The sequence below is a fragment of the Podarcis melisellensis genome (genome assembly GCF_964234715.1).
Source record: "Podarcis melisellensis genome assembly, chromosome: 2".
Lineage (NCBI taxonomy): Eukaryota > Metazoa > Chordata > Lepidosauria > Squamata > Lacertidae > Podarcis > Podarcis melisellensis.
In genome coordinates this window covers 66,698,057-66,717,561 of record NC_138529.1, presented here as the reverse complement: position 1 = coordinate 66,717,561, position 19,505 = coordinate 66,698,057, and the positions used below count along the sequence as shown (strand labels likewise).

The following is a 19,505-nucleotide window of genomic DNA, read 5'->3' as shown; positions in this document are numbered from 1 at the left end:
CTTAAAAGGGTGCAGGGCAGCCTCTGGGACACACACACACACACACACACACACACTCTGCTCTGCCCTCCAAAGCTGGGAGAGGCGCAGAAGGGTCAGCCATTGGGGCTGCCCAGCTGCCTTAGTCTGATCCCTGAGTGAGTTGCAAAAGTGACCTGTGTTCACTCCACACTTGATGCCATGTTCCTTTCATTCTTGCTCTGGCCAAGTTTCAAAGCTGCTTTGTTGAGAACTGCTGCCATGAAGGGCACGGTTTCCCCTTGAAGTGCTAGGGTTAAGCCCACATATTTACCACACTCATATGCTTGTCCTAGACAGACACAGACAGATAGATGCAACAAGGTACAATTTGATGGAAAGGCTGCAATTTTTCCATGTCAAAAGAAAGCCTTGTCAAGAGCTGCAGGATTCCATCACTTGAGGGTCAGGAGGACACAAGAGAACTGAAGACATCCCTTACCAGAGGGCAGTTCTCTGGTACAGAACCTGAGTATGGTGCTCCCAGGAATACAGGGTCCAGGTCAGCCACATCAACAACTGTCACAGACAGATAGGCTGTGTTGTTCTGATAGATTAACTGGCCATGCAATAATCCCCCATTATCCTAGAGAAGGAGAGGGAGAGACACATAGATAGAATGATCACTTAAACTCTGTTCTCTCTACCTACCCAAAACGTATCCCTTCTCCGCAGCAATACATACTGTTTTGTCCCTAGTAAACCCTTCCTGCTCATTGCACAGTAAAGAAACAACACCCTTGTCTGGTAGACACTCTTTGTTTCCAACTTCTTTCAATGTAATTGTTGCTACTGCTACCAGTACTACAAATATTCAAGTCTTCTAATGCATCTTAAAAGGAGAGCAACCAAAGGAAGAGGATGGAAAATACTGAGGAAAGCACATGCTGATGCAGAAGTGTTTGTTAGTAATCTTTCTTCATTGCTTGAAAATGTGGTTTTGGATCAACTGGTGCTTAGATTATGAAAGAAATAACAGAAAAGCACCTCCCAATTTTAGCCAAATCATTGGGTGGGTTTCAATTAAGTTTTACTCAGAGTAGGACTGCTGGAGTTATGGAGTTATGACAAAGATAGACAATGTATATGCAAATATCACCATCTAAAAATACCAAAACACTGCACAATATTACCAAGCATTAACAAATTGCGAGTTCCAGACCAAAAAGATATGTTTTTCACATGCATCTGAAAAGCTGGAACTGCACTAACATACGAAAAATGCATTGACCCACAGGTAAGCCTTTACTTGGGACTGGAATGACAAAAGAAATGGCTCCAAGTATGCTTTCAAAGGGGGAATCATATCCCCAAAGCCTTGAAAACCAGCAGCTAATGGGGCCTCCACAAATATAAATTGGCCAAGACTGGCCTGTCACTTTTTCTGCCTGAGGGGAAGGACAAGATTCCTGCCACCACCAGCATCGCACAACCTGCCCACTGGACTGCCAGCTGAACCTTCCTTACTTCAGTGCTGGTGATGGCTCTGTGTCCTCCACAAACCTCCAACACTTTGCTGCCACTCGTCACCTACTAGCATCTGCCACCTGAGGCAGCCACCTCATTCTGCCTAATGGTAGGGCCTGGCTGCTCTGCCCATAGCTGCTCTGCCCATGGTATCTAGCTGCCTTCCTCTTTTTCTGATAAATGCTCCACAGAGAGAAGGTGGTGTTTGCCCTCCCCTCTCCTCCCTTTTTCTTCCCAACATGTCACAATCTGAGCCTCACCCTGGCAAAGATCTTGATTCGGTAGAAAGTGCTCTTGTTATTGTAGCTCAATGAACCATTCAGGAACACCGTGCCATTGTAGTGGATGTAGAAGAGGTCGTGATTCTCTGCATCGTTTGGGTTGACCTGTGTACGGCACATGCGGTATAAAAATGTGAGGTGTGAGAGAACAAAAAGGGGGGAGCTTTTCCCAGAGCAAAACAGCAGACCCTCCCCCTCGTGGCAATTCCCTGCAAGTGTTAAAGATCAGGTGGTGACGGTTTTATTTATTTATTTGGTACATTTACACCCCACAACTTCAACACACACAAAAATCCTCAGAGTGGCTGGAAGAACAGTCAGCAGAAGGCACAAGGAAGACCATCCAAATGGTTCTCTCCAGGGATGGTAAAAATGTAGGAGGAACCTCAATAAATTTTAAACTTGATGCCTTCTAATGGCAGCCTAAATCTGCTGCCTGAGGTGGGATACCTCACCCTGCTTAGAAAGGAGGACTCCTTCCCTGGAATCGACATGTTTAGTTGTCATTTAGCCATTACATAAGGAGAGTCCTGCCGCGTCAGATTATAGGCCTGTACAAATCCAGCATCCTGTTCCCCACAGTTGCCAACCAGATGCTTACTAGAGGACTACAAGCAGGACAGAGAAATGAGGTAAGTGTATCTGCATGTATAAAATCCCAGGTTTCAGCTGATCTCAGGCAGCTGGCTGCAAAAAGTATTTCTGCCTGAGCCTCTGGGGAGATGTTGTTAGGCTGACTAGAAAGCACTGGGGCAGCTCATTCTTTGTAAAGCAGTTCCTTTTACCTTACATCTGTATTTACAATGTGATACTCACTTCCTCAATTGAATAGGATACCCGTCCAGCGTTTCCACTGTCCATGTCCACAGCTAAGACAGTGTAGATTGAGGAGCCAATTGCTGTATTCTGAAAGAGAGAGCATCAGACCAATCTGTTTAGATAAATTGGTGCTTGTGTACTAGGATTGTGGCTCCTGTTTCCACATAGACACAAATTGCAGTGGTTCCCCAATTCTTAGGTTGTCCTGACCAGAGAGGTGTCTCAGTTGGTCACACAATACTTTTGACACTACTGGCAAGACTGGGTACCTTCAGTAGTTTGTTTGCTTGTAGTCTACTTGATGAAGGAACTAGTGAAAGTACCAAACATTATGCAGGAGCTAGAACACTCTGGCTTTGATTCACAGAGGAATCTGATCAAGCCTAAATATTGGGGAAAGCAAACGCCTCTGCCTTATCCCTTAGTTTAACTCCTTTGCTGTGGACGTTTCCATCAGATGAGTTATTGGCACTTCAGTTCATGGAAGTTCCTGGAATCCCACTTGCTTAAAACAGGGATAACCCAAACAAATACAGATCCCTTAGTTTGGTACATGCATGCTGGCCTAGGAAGTGGTAATAGTACATTTGTGGTCAGCTGAAATTAACTACACTGGGTGGGAAGTTGCTCCTCCCAAGTAGTTTCCCAAGTGCCACTAGGTGCATGCAGTTGCAGTGAGCCACTTTGTGAATTGTCCTTATGACCACAGAGAGGGCTGCCCTGCAAATCCACCCAGATAGGACAGGTTCCTTAAATTATAAAACGGATGGGATATTTGCATTGCTTCCACTGTCTTCTGCCAGCTGTGGAATGCCATGGACCACAAAGAAAAGAAGTCTGGGCATGAGCTCAGGTGGCCAAAGGTACCTCTGGGACATCAGTAAAATAGGGTTCATTCTGGAATATTGGCTTATTGTTGTTCCGGTCTTCTACAATGATTGTGATTCCCATTTCGACCTGTTGAAGGAAGAAAAAAGACAGTAATGTGAAGAGACAAGGTAGGGGGGCTTCAGCACCCAAGAACTCCATACAAGGATGGAGGAAACCTGAGCTTTAGGGAAAAGGTTGCCAGATGCAAAGAAGGACAGGGACTCCTGAGCCTTCTATAGTAGGGTAGAAGAGGCAGCTTCATCAGGGACCGCTCATCATGGAGAAAAGCTCATCTCTTCTACACAACCATTGAAGGTACAAGACTCCTGTTCCCCTTTGCTTCTGGTCACCTGACACAGGGTTGTGCTGAGCTTTCCCTACATTTGTAAGTAGGCACATGAGACCTCAGCAGACATTGGTTTAGTGAAAGCTGCTTGGTGAGTCCCAGTTTAGTCCAGCGGTTGTTCCTCCTCCTCACCACCACCACCACCTGAGAACTGGGACAGCAGCCACCTTCCATATCCCATTCCACAGGCAGTCTCCCCTGATGGATCTCTGCTCCTTGCTTAAAACCAGTGTTATCTTTTCCCGGCATGTTTCTTCACTTACCGGCACACTTTTCCCATCCGTCACTTGGGCATCCAGAAACATAATTGTTGTGTCCTGGAAGGGAAAATGCAAAGCAGAAGCAGATTGGAAAATAGGCATGATGACGACACCACCTTTCCTATTAATATATTTTTCCCCAGAGTCAGAATGCCTCCTTTCTTACATGCCTGAAAGAGGCAGGGGATTCTTGAAGCAAGGGGTCTACCTGGTGAATAAAATCACTGCCATTAATTGCAAGCTTGACCTGACAATCACAGTGGAGTGCTCCCTCTGCTCTCTCTCCATGCTGGAATTTGTTCACCCCATTTAGAGAAGGTCCCAACATGGTGCCCTTCAGATGTTTTGGACAACAACTCCTATCATTCCTGGATGCTGGCCATGCTTGCTGGAGCTGATGGGAGTTCTGACCTGCAACATCTGGAGGGGAACCAACTTGGCTAATGGTAAGCTTAGAGACACAGTTTCACTTTTAGCAAATATTGATCAGCTGAATCACCAAGAAGAAGAAGAAGAAGAGTTTGGATTTGATACCCCGCTTTATCACTACCCGAAGGAGTCTCAAAGCGGCTAACATTCTCCTTTCCCTTCCTCCCTCACAACAAACACTCTGTGAGGTGAGTGGGGCTGAGAGACTTCAGAGAAGTGTGACTGGCCCAAGGTCACCCAGCAGCTGCATGTGGAGGAGCGGGGAATTGAACCCGGTTCACCAGATTACAAGTCCACCACTCTTAACCACTACACCACACTGGCTCTCTCCAAGGCATCACACAGCACTTCAGGGGTCCCTGCTTTGACTTGTGCAACCTCGTACAGACTCCACTTTGCCCATGCAAGACCAAAATCCCTTTTGAGGTGCCTCATTTTACCCCATGGTTGATTCATAATTCATCCAAATCTGACACATACCCCTAATGCACAAATACTCACATAAACACACATATACTATATACTATATGGGTTTTGGCTAGTGTGTCTGAATATTCCATTACAAAATGGATAATATTAAACCATGGGGAAAAGTTAGTCAGGGGAAGAAGAAGAGAAGATTTTGAAAGTTGTAGGTGAAGATTACTTAAGCAGATATTAAAATCACTGTTGTATTTTGACAAGATTCAATTGGTTCTCAGGGGTCAAAGAAATTATTAAGGCATTTTGTTTATGGGGAGCTGGAGAACAAACCAAATATCTCTGCTCGCTGAAATCTAAAAGCAAGATAAAACCATAATGTCATTTGTAGGAAGGAAGGTAGTTTCTATTTTGAGATATAGCTGGTAAGCTCATGGGCCAGGTGTTCTTGAGAATATCTCACCTTGGTTACATTTCAGATTACAGCAAAGATTTAATTTAACATGTAGGTTTGAGCCCAGGTGGTAGTGAGTAAAAGCAAAATGGGTGAAATCCACAAAATTCCTGCAGAGTCTAGTCTGCAAGGAAGTACCAAAATCAGAATATTTAAATAATTATAATAATTAATTATATATGCATTGCTTATACCAGAGCAACAACTGCCTGGACTCAAAGTACAACACAAGCTTTTGTTCTTGTAGATCTGCTCTTACAAAAAAAATAAAAATGACTTGCATTCAGGAAACATGGCTGCTCTTTGGTCTTGGAAATATCAGTATAAATGTACTGCATACGTCCATTTATTCCACATTCACTTGACACAATACCAGCATTCCTCAACAGGATTCTGCTAGCACCAGTCTTCCTGCTACCCTCACCTTTTTCCCCATCTCTTTTTTTAATATTAGCTTGGTGAACATCTTCAGCAGACAATGTTTAAGGCAATTTAGTTCCATGGACGATACAGGTGCTTTCCTTGACCTAATGGTGAAGCAGCTGAAGAAGCCTTGCCTTATACTCTGGGTATGGTCATATTAAAGACTCATGCATGCATGTCAGTATCTGTCTGTCTTATCCCCAAATCCATGCTTGATGGGATACCTTCCCTGTTATCTCTTTTTCTGCCCAATCAGACCTGCTGGGAGGTTACAGAACGTGTCATAGCATTCGTACAGGAGGGGAGGGGAAACTGCTGGGACATATAAGTCAGGCATAGGCAAACTCAGCTCTCCATATGTTTTGAGACTACAACTCCCATCATCCCTGACCACTGGTCCTGTTAGCTAGGGATGATGGGAGTTGTAGTCCCAAAGCATCTGGAGGACCAAGTTTGCCTATGCCTGATAAAAGTAGTAGAAAAACAAGCAGCAGTTGTTGTACAACAAACAGTTTCTGTGGTCTACAGAAAGGTTAAGGTTTATTAAACTGATGAATCACTTCCCATTAAAAGAGTTCCCAATTTCCAACAAACAAACAAAATAAATTCATATAAAAAAAACAAATTTAACAATACAGTATAATAGCATTGGTGCTGCCCAAATGCCCATTAAAAAAAAAGTATTTGGCTGGTGTTGAAACACTGTCAAGACAGAGTCATATGGGGAAAGGTGGTCTTTTAGGTATAGTGGTCCTCCTCAGCCATATAAAGCTTTAGGGGTCAAAGCCAGGACTCCAAATTGTGCGTGGAAACAAAATCAGCATCCAGTTTGGTCAGGCCAGAACCAGTGATATATGTTCATGCCCTTCTTCCAGTAAACAACCATCAACTGACACCTATGCAACCTTTACAAGAGCTCATTTGCAAAATGTTCAGATGAGGGGAAATTCACTGGCTTTCCCTGCTTGCTCTGTCTCTCCCTGTTGAATTTCTTCATTTGCTTGGCCCCATTCTTACCTCATAATTCACTCTTTGCTTCAACGTCACATTGCCTGATCTACTGTCAAGATTGAAGTAGTGGGCGTCGCGGCCGCTTATGCTATAGGTCAAAACATCCCCTTCATCATCCACAGCCACCAGCCTTAAAACAAAGGCACCTGCAATGAGAAAGGAGTACCAGAAGTAGAGAGAGATAGACAGGAAGATTTGCTAGACTATGCAGGTCGGAATGACATCATTACAACAACCACCTCTTTTCTCTGACCCGTCATCCCTGTAGGGACACACCTTTCAAAGGAGAACCAGTAACAGAATATTTTCTAGCTTCCTTCACTCCTCTTCCCTTCCTATCCGTTAGCCTGGATATTTGAATTATTTGCTATTAATAAAATTTTGTGTCACCTAACACAGGACACCTCTAGAAAATTTGCAATCAAAACAAAAACAGAGAATGCCATGGTAATAATAATAACAATAATAATAATTATTATTTATTTATTTATTTCCCGCCCACCTGGCTTCATGTGATCAGCATCACAAAGCAGACACCAAGAATGAAGTCCCACCTTAGACAGACCAAATAATCACAGGATCCCCATTCAGAGGATAATAACCCCAATGAACCATGTTAAACTACCAGCAAAGAAAAGGGAACAAACATCTAGACCCTCAATAGAGGATCTTCAAGCCCAGGTAGACTCATATGGGAAGAAGTGTTCCTTCAGGTACTTAGGTCCCAAACCATGCAATGCTTTTATTAGTTGAAATCAGCACCCCTGAGTCAGGCTACATTAGCAACCTCACTACCATGTTCTGTACTAGCTGGGCTTTCCAGACCATTTCTAAGGGTATATATAGCCCATTGCTTCGGTCCAAGAGGGAGATCAGCAGAGCATAGATTGGTGATGCCAGGTTATCTATATCCACCAAGGGGTGCAGCTAGGTTACCAACCTAAGCTGGTAAAACCCACTCTGTGCTATGGAGGCCCCATGTGCCTCTAGTGACAGTAGAAGATCCAGGACTACTTCCAAGCACCAAACCTGATAGCTTCTCCAGTAAAAAGGATCCAAGGATCCAGTGGCATAGCGTGGGGGGTGCAGGGGGGCCCGGCCGCAACATCTGGGGGTTAGGGTTAGGGGGCGCAAATCCACGGGTTAGGGGGCGCAAATCCACGGGTTAGGGGGTCAAATCCATGGGTTAGGGGGCGCAAATCCACGGGTTAGGGGGTGCAAATTACTTGCCTTGCCCCGGGTGCTGACAACCCACGCTACGCCACTGCAAGGATCCATCTCTCATCTTCCCATCCAAGCCAAGGAGCAGGTAAGGCAAAGGGAAACCCAAGGACTTCTCTTTCCACCATTCTCACAAGTGTTATCATTTCCCTTTCCTTCCTGCATTCCAGATAAGGATTCTTCCCTTTACTCACCTATAGGTGTGTCCTCCGGCAAGTAGAAGGTTCTGTTCATCTCGAAGCGAGGTGCTGTGTTCCCTGATGCTGTAAGGAAAACAGTTGGCTGGACATTAACATTTTTCATGGAGCCAAAGACAGCCTCTGCAGTCTTCTCTTTCCTTGTTCCCATCCCAATCTCTGTGGAGTATCTTCTGCCATTGTTGTTGTTGTTGTTGTTGACTTTCCCCATACTACATAAAATCTAACAGTTTGGGTTTCCAATGAACTCAGTATCGGAAAATATTTCCTTTAATAGAGGAAGCCCAAGTAGCGATGCTCCAATCCTAACTAGGAAAACTTAGGAAAAGACTTAGGAAAATGTACCATCTAGCTGAATCTCCACCCCCAAATACTAATGAGCAGTGAACAAAACAGGTGCCGTTCTAGACCTCTACAACCCAGTCTTATGAATTTGTATGCAAATGCCACTGGTTTTAAGTTGCAGCACTGAGGATTGCAGCCCTAGCCTTCTGAGGCAGTCATCCCACCCACCACCAAGTTGGGAGGCCTGATGACTAGGCACAAGACCACAAAGTTTCCAAACAGAGAGCAGGGAAGCCTTTGTAGCAAATGGATAACCCTCATCATGGAAAATCTTACCTACTGCCAGAAACATGGAGAGTATTGCCCATGATAGCCAAAGCATCCTGCTAGGGCAAACAGACCTGTAAACACAGCGTAGAGAAGGATCAATTGTTGGTAATGATATGCTTTCTTTCTCCCCATCACTGAACATAAGAAGAGCCTTCTTGGATCAGGGCAAAGGTCCATCTAACTCAGATGCCTGTGGGAAGTCTGAAAGCAATGGTGCTCTCCTCACCTGTGATTCCCAGCAACTGGTCTTCAGAAACAGACACCCTCTGTGAGTTGAGGTAGAACATAGCCATGATGGCTAGTAACCACTGATGTCCTTACACTGCATGAAATTGTCTGACTCTCATTTAAAGCCATCCAAGTTGGTGGTCATCACTACCTCTTGTGGCAGTGAGTTTCTTAATTGAACTATGCACAAGCAGTTCCTAGTGGACTGCATGATCCCACAAGCCTGTTGAGCTTGGTTTCCCTTGGAAAACATGGTGCTGTGCGTACTGCAAACACTCATCAGGGAGGAAAACATGCCTGGGAGGATACAAATAGAATACTGTTCATACTCTGGACTTCCTCACTGACCACATTTTATAGGCTTATTTAGGCCTCTTGGGTGCCATAAATGACTTGGTTCTGCAGGTGGCATTGATCGAGAAAGTGCAACATATCCAGGAAGTGGCAACAGAAACCTGCTATCTCTTGTTATCTTAGTAACTCATAAACAAGTGAGGAGGTCTATGCTTATCCCAGGAACACAGTTTCTCCTCTTATCAAATCACATGGCATAACCAAGCCAAACTGATGACGGACGCTGTGTGTCATGCAAGCTGAGGAGAGGGCCCATGTATTGCTGGACTAAGTACAGAGACCCTAGGGTGTGGCGGTGCAATATTCAATGACTGTATTTGATACAATGAAATGTTAATAGAGTGATTAAATGTGCCAGATGGCTTTGTACTCGCTGGACCAAACAGTGGAAGCTGGAAGTTAAGGTATTTCTTAGTGACTGGGAACACTGTGAGCTGCACATCTCCTTATGACCCCATCTGCACTAGACAGTACCATACCACTTTTAAACAGTCATGGCTTCCCGCAAAAAACCCTGGGAAGTGTAGTTCCTTAAGGGTACGGAGTGCTGTTAGGAGACCCCTATTCCCCTCACAGAGCTTCAATCCTCAGAGTTCTCTGTGAGAAGGGATTGATTGTTAAACATTCTGGGAATTGGGGGAAGCCATAACTATTTAAAGTGTTATGATGCTGCTTTACATGTATAGTGCAGATGGGACTATATCTCCATTAAGAATAATGGGACTATACAGACCCATTAACTTTGATAGAATTAAATCTGTCTGTCAGTCTATCTATCATCTCTTCCCTTAAACCAGCCCCAGCAAGCATGGCCCATGGTCAGGGATGATGGGAATTGTAATCCGACAATATATAGATGGCCATAGGTTCCCCATCTTAGACCATACTTTGAGCCACAGAATAGCCCCACCTATAAGCTCTTTGGATTAGGGGCCAGATAAAGGCACTATTTTTCTTTCCTAGCTAGGCTTGGACTCTGACCTACCATTAACCTGTTACAGGAACTGTATTCATAACTTTGTATGGATGGCCCTTTGACTGTCAAACATTACATCCTTCCTCCACAGGGATGCAGCTGCCAACCTGTGAGCCTTGCAGGAATCTAGTTCCTTTACTGACAGTGCAGTGGGAGATATGCTGAACTTGTTAAGAGTGGAATTTCTACGCACCCCTGTAAATCTACCTCATCTTTCCAAAACCTCCCAAATATGCACCACATGTCACCAGAATGCTTTGCGCACAATAATTTATGGAGACACACACTGGTCTCACCATCTCCCATAAAGTTTTGGGCAGAGCTTGGAATGTCCGTTTTAAAAAGTAACTAGTTCCACTTCAAGTTGGCCTTGTCAAAAAAGGAACTTGTTCCAGTTCATCCCTTTACAAAAAGGAACCCACCTGGTTCACTTCACTTCAATGTTTAGCTCAAGTTCATCCAAATAATCCTCACAAAATAATAATAATAATAATAATAATTCCAGCATTCATCCACAAGCTGCTGTGCTGACATTTACATGTGCTTAAGAAATTATGTTCTTTAAGTTTAAAGACCCCCAAGGATCCCAAGTGTTAAAAAAAGCATGCAAGTGGACTAAGCAAACCTCAATGTACACACATGGTAAGGTAGTGATGCCAAACTTTTGGGGCCTTCCGGTATATTTGGATTTTTGAAGGAGTACTCACACAATAACCACCACAGGTTGTGACCGGGTAGACTATGTTAAAGTTGCATAGATGTCACCCAAGGAGCTCAGATAGAACTTTCCAAGGTGCTACATGGCTTCATCATGACACCAAAAGAAGCAGAAATCTCCTCAATCTCTTCCAATTTACAAAATCTTCCCTGCCTGCTCAGCCGCAAGTTCTTCTTCTTGTTATTATTTATTAAATTTCTATACTGCCCATCATCCAAGGATTACAGGGCAGTTTACAATATAAAAACACAAAAATGCATAACCTAGTAACAAATAACAATACCGACACACACAGTTTGAAATGCCATAAAGATAAAGGGACCCCTGACCATTAGGTCCAGTAGTGGCTGACTCTGGGGTTGTGGCGCTCATCTCGCTTTATTGGCCGAGGGAGCCAGCGTACAGCTTCCGGGTCATGTGGCCAGCATGACTAAGCCGCTTCTGGCGAACCAGAGCAGCACACGGAAACACTGTTTACCTTCCCGCCAGAGCCGTACCTATTTATCTACTTGCACTTTGACGTGCTTTCGAACTGCTAAGTTGGCAGGAGCAGAGACCGAGCAACAGGAGCTCACCCCGTCTTGGTGATTCGAACCATCGACCTTCTGATCGGCAAGCCCTAGTTTCAGTGGTTTAACCCACAGCGCCATCCGGATCCCTTGAAAGGCCATAGAAAGCCCTAATTCAGCACAACTAATGGAAACTGACAGCTTATGAATCTGCTTTAAACAGAAGATGCCATTACAAAATATAGGCTTAGGCAGCCATATACTGTTTGCCATCATTCTAGGGTGGCCTAAATGAACAGCCCCTCAGTCTACTGTGGTGCCTGCAGGAATCCATGATGCAGCCCTTTCACCCTCAGTTCTGGCTTTCATTGTTACCCCATCCTATTAACGCAGAAGGCTTTTCCAGGCCCCACAGCTGCTCGCAGGGCCTGGCACCTGCTGATCTATGCAGAGCACTCATTCTCCAGTGGACCAGGGGTGTTTTCACATGGTGCTGCAGAATTCCCTAATGTCATTGTAATTCCCCTGGTCACAGCACTGATGGGCAACCAACGATACACGTAACAGCCCCCTCCCCTTACCTTGTTTCCTGAAGGACCATGAGAAAGCGGCTCAATTCTGCTGCAGGCAACAGAGATCTGAGTACTTCGCTCAGACTTTGGCTCCTGCTGCAAATTAGCTGATCAATCATTAACTGAAATTAGTGGATCAGGCGTTCAGCCCAACTTTCCGGTATCTCAACGTCACAAATCATCTATCTTGCTTGAGGCTTAGACGTCAGTCCCCCCCTCCCCCCAAGAAGGTGTCCATGATGTCATTCTTCCTGGGTGTCCTGGAAAGGAAATATCCCAGCCCCAGGCCACATCCAACATGACTGACAGCTTGTCACCCTGAGGGGTCTCATTCCCAACACCTTGCTCTAAGGCAGGCATGTCCAAAGTCCGTTTCGGGGGCCTAATCCTGTGGCAGTTTATTTCCTAGGGTAAAATCCCCCCAAAACCTCAATAACTTCAATCCTAAGAGAAGCTCAACAACTTCAATCCTAAAAGAAGGTTAACAACTTTGGTTGGCCCTTTGGTCGGTCCTTCACTTCATCAAATCTGGCCCTCTTTGAAAAAAGTTTGGACAACACTGCTAAGGGGAGTGGAGAAGAAGTGCCTACAGATTATGCTAAACAAACAAATTGTTTCTCAGTGCTTGTAATAACCTTTTATAAACTTACTTTGTGAGATCTGCCTGGAATACTGTTTATAAATACATAAAATTAGGGTGAGGACATCTGTGGCCCTCGGGGTGTTGTTGGGACTACAGTTCTTGTAATTCTGCTCCCATTAGCCATGCTGGCTGGTGCTGTTGGGAGTTGGCATCCAACAACCTCTAGAGGGCACCTTATTCCTCACCACTGCCTTGAATAAACAAACACAAGCCTGCTTTTCCATTCTTGCCACTTCTGTATGAGGCTCTGGTCCAGACTACTTTATATGGCCCAGCCACGGCCTAAGCATCATGACGACTCATTAGCAGTTGGAGCATCTGTTTCGTTGGCTGCTGTGTAACATCCAGGCCACACTGCAGAGTGGATGTAGAGAGATCTACTGGGCGGGGGGGGGGCAGGATCACTTGAGGGAGATGTATTAATCTATCATGCTGCTGAAATGAAGGGCCAAGTATGGGGTGGACCACAGAGAGAAGGTGAGCTGCTTTTCTGAACACCACTTTTTATCATGCGGCATCCCAGCAACCTTGCATTTATAGGTGACCTATGAAAGCACCAACCTGTAAGATGGGACTTCCTGGAGAGAACCCTCTTTCCCCAAGTTACCAGCCCACCTCTGAGCCCCTCTCCTCCCCTTCACCACATAAGACCTCCTCATGCAGAGGATGTAAGAAAATGTTGTATGCTCCTTTAAACGCGCATCTGTGATACTTCTGAAGGATGCGAGTGCTGCTGTCACCAGTGCTAGGACTACCATCTTGGTTGGGTTTGATTTCCTGGTTGGGCTCCTCTCCCTTTCCATAGCTGCCTAGCAGGCAGAAATTCAACAGCCCCAGCTTCCCTGATGATTGCTTTTGAATGTAGTGAAACAGCTGGATTTCTACCTGCTGTGGAGCTGTTCAAGGCAGATCAAGACAACAGCTCTACCCATGGGACAGGCAGGGGAGAAAGCTACCATCTTACCCCAGGCTCCTGAGCTTGCTCCTGCCTCATGGTCCCTTCCACACTCGGGCTTTGCATTTGGGAGCCCTGCACAGGGCCAGGGATGCCTGCGCTCTGGCAGGGCAGATGAACCCCCTTTCCTGGTGCTGCTGGTCTATGCCTTTGACTTCAGCCTGAAAGAAACTGACAAGCAAGAGGATTCACCAGACAGGGTCCCGGCATCTGTGTGTTCATAGGCGGGAGAGAGTGACTGCAGCCTCCCCCGTGACCTACTTACAGGAACAAATGAGGATTGTGCGATCTCCATTCAAGCAGAAGATGGGTTAGGGTGGAGGAAGTGAAGAAAGCGTGTCAGCCTGATGATGTGTTATTTGGGCTAGTGAATGTACTGTCACTCCTGTTGCTGTGACCAGCAAGGACACAGCAGGGGCATCCTTAGCAGTGGTGGGGGAGGGCAAAGAGACAGGCGATGAGGCTCACTGCTGGTGCAAGCGGGCCTTTGGCCTCTCATAGATTCCTGCTCTCTAGGTGCAGAGAGCATTCCCAGTTCTAGTCTGCAGGAAACAAAAAACCAGACCAATCAAGTCAAAATTAGATTTTAACAATGTTACTAGATTTTAAAATTGCACTAAAATTCCAGGCATTAAATATCGTAACAAAAATAGGAATGCAAGATAGAATGATTTATTACAAAAACAAAACCTGATTGATCTTAACTAAACAATAAATAATAAGCTGTTGTTTTTGCATTACCTTGAAAACAAATGCCTCAGAAAGCAGCAAATGTATGTTTCAATTACTTCTACCTCACTTTAGAATTTTTGTATGTCTTTAGAAATATAATTTCTGGTTCTGGAGAATGCGGTGTTTTTCTAACTTAGAAGAGGCAGCCCCAAACTCGGCCCTCCAGATGTTTTGGGACCACAACTCCCATCATCCCTAGCTAACAGAACCAGTGGTCAGGGATGATGGGAATTGTATTCCCAAAACATCTGGAGAGCCGAGTTTGGGTGCATGACTTAGAAAGTCAGCTCATAATAGTAATTCCTGAGTACTGACCCAGAGACCTTTCATGTGCCAAAACTTACACATTTAGAATACAAAGCATTACATTGTCTGAATTCGCAGTGTTATTTTGTTCTGAATCCCCACACTCACCTTACTGCTGTCTCTAGTTCTCTCAAACAATGTACACCTGAAAAGTGAAAAGGTACTGACATTAGACTGATGACCTTCAATCTTCTATTTCTGGCTGACCCTGGGCATGACTTGTATCATGGAGGTCTCTTTGGGTGGAGAAGTTGTAGAAGCCACATGGTGGAATTTTGTGACATCCGTCTTTGAGTGATAGCAGCCCTGTGAGCATAACCAGTGGTGTGGGATGATAGAGTGCAGCCTAACAACATCTGCAGGACCAGGGGCTCCCCATCCCTGAACTAAGGTGACAAAGTCATTTATGTGCATGAAGGACCTTATTGACAGTTTTCATTTTTTCCCCCAGCAAAGCCAAATGCACCTATTTATTGAGCTGAGGATTATTCCTAGGTAAGCATGCCTTGGACAGAAATAATCCTCAACTCAATAAAGGGTGATGTACTGTCACCTAGGTGTTGCACTGTCACCTAGAGATTCAGCATAGGATCTGCTGGCTGGGTCAGTGACTGATTCAGTGGTCTGATATAGGAGAATGGGCAAGTGAAAGCTAGAGGATGCTCAAATATGCCAGAGGCAAAACTGCAGTCAGATAGATATGGAAGACATTTGGAGGCTTTGTGCTGCTGCGCCTTTGGATTACTTTTAAAGCAAAAGATACCACTTTGCTTGTTTCAGTAACTATTCTCCACCCTCCTTACAGGCATTATGTATCTGTGGACATCAGTTTTTGTGAGCAGCTTCCCCTACATTGCTTTCCTTATCAAAACTAGACAGGGCATGTACATCCTATGCACATCCCCTTTCCCCTCCTCCTCCTATCTCTTGTGCACAGCCTGAGGCAGCAACAACTTTAGGATGAACAGAGCTGAGCATAAGTGGTTAATGGTAAGGTAATCAGCAGCATGTCTGTATCACCCGTTCTGCCACCGTTTATGCATGTGCATGTGTATGGCAGAGATACGTTTTATGCTGTTATGTACATCGGCATTGTTATATCTCGACTGTGATACAGCTATGCTTTATGTTCTCAATTGCAAAGGGAAATCTGTCATGGTCACAATAAATTATCCACTGGAACCTCAAGAGCTTCCTGCTGAACTCCTGCCATGTGGTTGTTTTCATACTTGTGGGATTTCTGCCCTTTAGTTGCAGAGTATTTTCACTCCCATCTAAAAGGACAAGTATCCCCTGTACATGTTGAAGCTGCTCTGAACTTTTGGACTCCATGATTTACTAAGCAGCAGTAATCATGATCTCCAGCAGAGGTCTTTCTCAGTCTGTCACCTAAATAATGTTCCTTTAATTGGAGATGGCAGGAAATGAACCCAAGACCACCTGTATGCAAAGCTCTGCCACTCACCCATGCAGCCCTTCCCTGGCGTCTGATTTGAAATGCCTGCCCATACATACATACATACATACCTTTGTTACATTTATATACAAGCCTTCAGTCAAACAATTCCCAGAGTAATTTACAAAAAGAGTAAAATAACAATAAAATCAGTATTAAAATCACTCAATTCATGCCAAATGTTTGATTTGGCATGCCTCTCTGCAATAGCATCAAATTGTCTTTCAGCAATAAAGGAATGAGAGACACGAACAGCGGGTGTGTCTTGGATAGTTAAGATGTTTGTGATTTTTGTGGGACCACTGCTGTTGTCTGATGTACATTATTTGGTTTGCTTTGAACTGTTTCATTGTATTTTAAGGTGATATGGTAGTAACATACCCTGTGATCTTATGCTGAAGGGTAGGTAAGAAATCTTTAAAGTTGTTATTAAATAAATGTATTCTCAAAAGTAAATCCCATTCATTTAAGAGGGGCTTGCTTCCACATTAATTAAAATAGTACTATTTAGGAAATTAAAGTAGTACTGTTTAGGAATGTAACTCTTTAGGTATTTGTCACTGTTTAACTCAATGTAACTTTCCGGAACTAGCCTGTACAGTCATACCTCATGTTACATCCGCTTCATGTTACGTTCTTTCAGGTTACGTCCCGCAGCAACCCAGAAGTACCGGAAAGGGTTACTTCCAGTTTTGCTGGTCATGCATGCGCAGAGATGCAAAATGATGTCATGTGCGGAAGCGGAAAATCGCAACCCACACGTGCACAGATGCGCCGCTGCGGGTTGCGTTCTTTTCATGTTGCGAACGGGCCTCCGGAACGGATCCTGTTCACAACCAGAGGTACCACTGTATTATTTTTACCTAGTGCTACTCTGTTGTGACACAAGGTATCTGATACAGTATGACAGACCACATTGGCCCCGTTATTTACACCTTGACCAATGAGAGCCTCTGATCTCATCTTGTTCTGATCTTCCTAGTAGGCTCACCCCTGATCAAAGCATCCTCTGCTTGGGGATGGAAAACTGTGCTGCAATGTCCCCTCATGGGCACATGGTGGCAGTGGATAGCATGTGCGCTGGGCAGCTCAGAGTGGCTTCTTTGAGGCATCAGCTGTATCTTTATCCTTGTCAGAAAGCACATGGCTTCTAACTCATAAGGGGAATATATAATATTAATATTAATAACCCCACAGTAAACAAGCTCTCTATATTGTTGTATGAATTTATTCATATGACATTTTAACACTCCGGGATAGTTGTGCCAGTAGAGCATGAGACTCTTAATCTCAGGGTTGCGGGTTCAAGCCCTGCTTGTGATCTCTTCCAACTCTACAATTCTATGATCCTATGACAATCTCCCTCAACAAAGGTGGCCCAAACATGCAGCTGAAATGTTTAAATAGGCTAGAGACAGCCACTAGGGCAAGCAATCAGAGTTTCACCATGAGATACTTGCAAACATAGTTCTCCTTCTCCCCACCATTGCCCTAGCTGAGGGGGACAAACATCTACCTCATGCTAGTAGCATACTTAATCACATTGTATATAAACAGAGAAATTCCCTCTTCAGAAGGCTGCCATGCTCAGACTCACAGACGCTTACAACTTTAAAGGCCTGGAATTGGGCGGGTGGGCAGCTGCAGAGGAGGTTTTTCTCAGAGGTTTTTCACCATTAGCCAGGAGGAACCAGGGGCGCCGACTTATAAAAAATATTGGGGGGGCCCATACCGACTTATAAAAAATATTGGGGGGGCCCAAGACCTCCAAACCGCTGCTGCTGGGGGAACGAAAGGGGCGAGCCCCGGGCTGCCCCGACCTTAAGTGAACCTGTGAGGTTGGCTGCCGCTGTGGGCGGTGAATATTAATGATGTATCATTTTTGTGCTTCATGCTGTGGCCACAGACATGTGATCTGATGGTGAATTTGGGGTGACCCAATGCAAAAATCCTGAGAATCCCTGTGGATCCATGCTTTGTAACCATGTTTTTGCACCATTGCAGCCCCAGGCAACAGTGGGTGTGTGATTTTCGGGGGCAGGCTGTAGCCATGGACATGCTATGTGCTCTGATGGTGAATTTGGGGTGACCCAATGCAAAGATCCTGAGGATCCCTGTGGATCCATGTTTTGTAACCACGTTTTTGCACCATTGCAGCCCCAGGCAACAGTGGGTGTGTGATTTTTGGGGGGCAGGCTGTAGCCATGGACATGCTATGTGATCTGATGGTGAATTTGGGGTGACCCAATGCAAAGATCCTGAGGATCCCTGTGGATCCATGTTTTGTAACCACGTTTTTGCACCATTGCAGCCCTAGGCAACAGTGGGTGCGTGATTTTTGGGGGGCAGGCTGTAGCCATGGACATGCTATGTGATCTGTTGGTGAATTTGGGGTGACCCAATGCAAAGATCCTGAGGATCCATGTGGATCCATGCTTTTTAACCACATTTCTGCACCACTGCAGCACCCAGGCAACAGTGGGTGCGTGATTTTTGGGGGGCAGGCTGTAGCCATGGACATGCTATGTGATCTGTTGGTGAATTTGGGGTGACCCAATGCAAAGATCCTGAGGATCCATGTGGATCCATGCTTTTAAACCACATTTTAAGTGGGGAGGGAAGGAAAAACACAGAACGGACAAGGAGCACGAGAGGGGTGTGCAGAGAAGCAGCTGGCTAAGAAGGCAAAAGTTTTCCCTCACCTACCCACCCCAGCCAGCCAGCCAGCTCCCGAGTGCGCTCTCTCTCTCTCTCTCTCTCTCCCCCCCCCTCCTGCATGTTTTCAGCCCTCTCCTTGCCTGGAGGGGAGGGGCTTTCCCTGCTCTTTGTTCCGTTTGAGCAAACACAGCAAGGAAAGAGAGGAGGGTGGGCAGTAAGACCCTGAAGCAGAATGCAGGAAAGCAGCCGCTTCCTCTTTTTGAGGGAAAAATACGGTAATAATTTTGTTAAATTATTGGGGGGGCGGAGCCCCCCCCCCAAACGAATTTTTGAGGGGGCTCGGGCCCCCTCAGGCCCCATGGAGTCGGCGCCTATGGGAGGAACCCCTTGAATTCTGCCCCGTTGAGGGCAGCACAGCCAACTTTTCAATGTACTTCTCTCCACCCCCACCCCCGGCTTTTTTGTGCCTTTAATACCTGGCGCACCAGCAAGCAGGCGGTGGTGTGTTTTTAATGGCTGCATTTGAGCCGGGTAAATGGCTGCTGGGAACGCTCCCCTTAAACGCCT

At 45.3% G+C, this 19,505-nt stretch overlaps 1 protein-coding gene across 4 annotated transcripts in view; it reads right to left on the bottom strand.

The window, feature by feature from the left end:
• The window catches only part of CDHR2 (cadherin related family member 2), a 28,212-nt gene extending 15,890 nt beyond the window's left edge, over positions 1-12,322 (bottom strand). For 3 of the 4 annotated variants that reach the window (XM_081900989.1, XM_081900990.1, XM_081900992.1), the window contains exons 1-9: positions 12,198-12,322; positions 8,838-8,902; positions 8,214-8,282; positions 6,805-6,944; positions 4,065-4,118; positions 3,453-3,542; positions 2,583-2,672; positions 1,746-1,871; positions 461-604 (exon numbers count right to left, since the gene is read on the bottom strand). In XM_081900989.1, the coding sequence (XP_081757115.1) occupies positions 461-604; positions 1,746-1,871; positions 2,583-2,672; positions 3,453-3,542; positions 4,065-4,118; positions 6,805-6,944; positions 8,214-8,282; positions 8,838-8,902; positions 12,198-12,307 (888 nt within the window). In that variant the 5' untranslated portion in view covers positions 12,308-12,322. The remainder of the gene's footprint in view (positions 1-460; positions 605-1,745; positions 1,872-2,582; positions 2,673-3,452; positions 3,543-4,064; positions 4,119-6,804; positions 6,945-8,213; positions 8,283-8,837; positions 8,903-12,197) is intronic. The other variant, XM_081900991.1, reaches the window with a different exon arrangement.
• Positions 12,323-19,505: the final 7,183 nt, after the last annotated feature.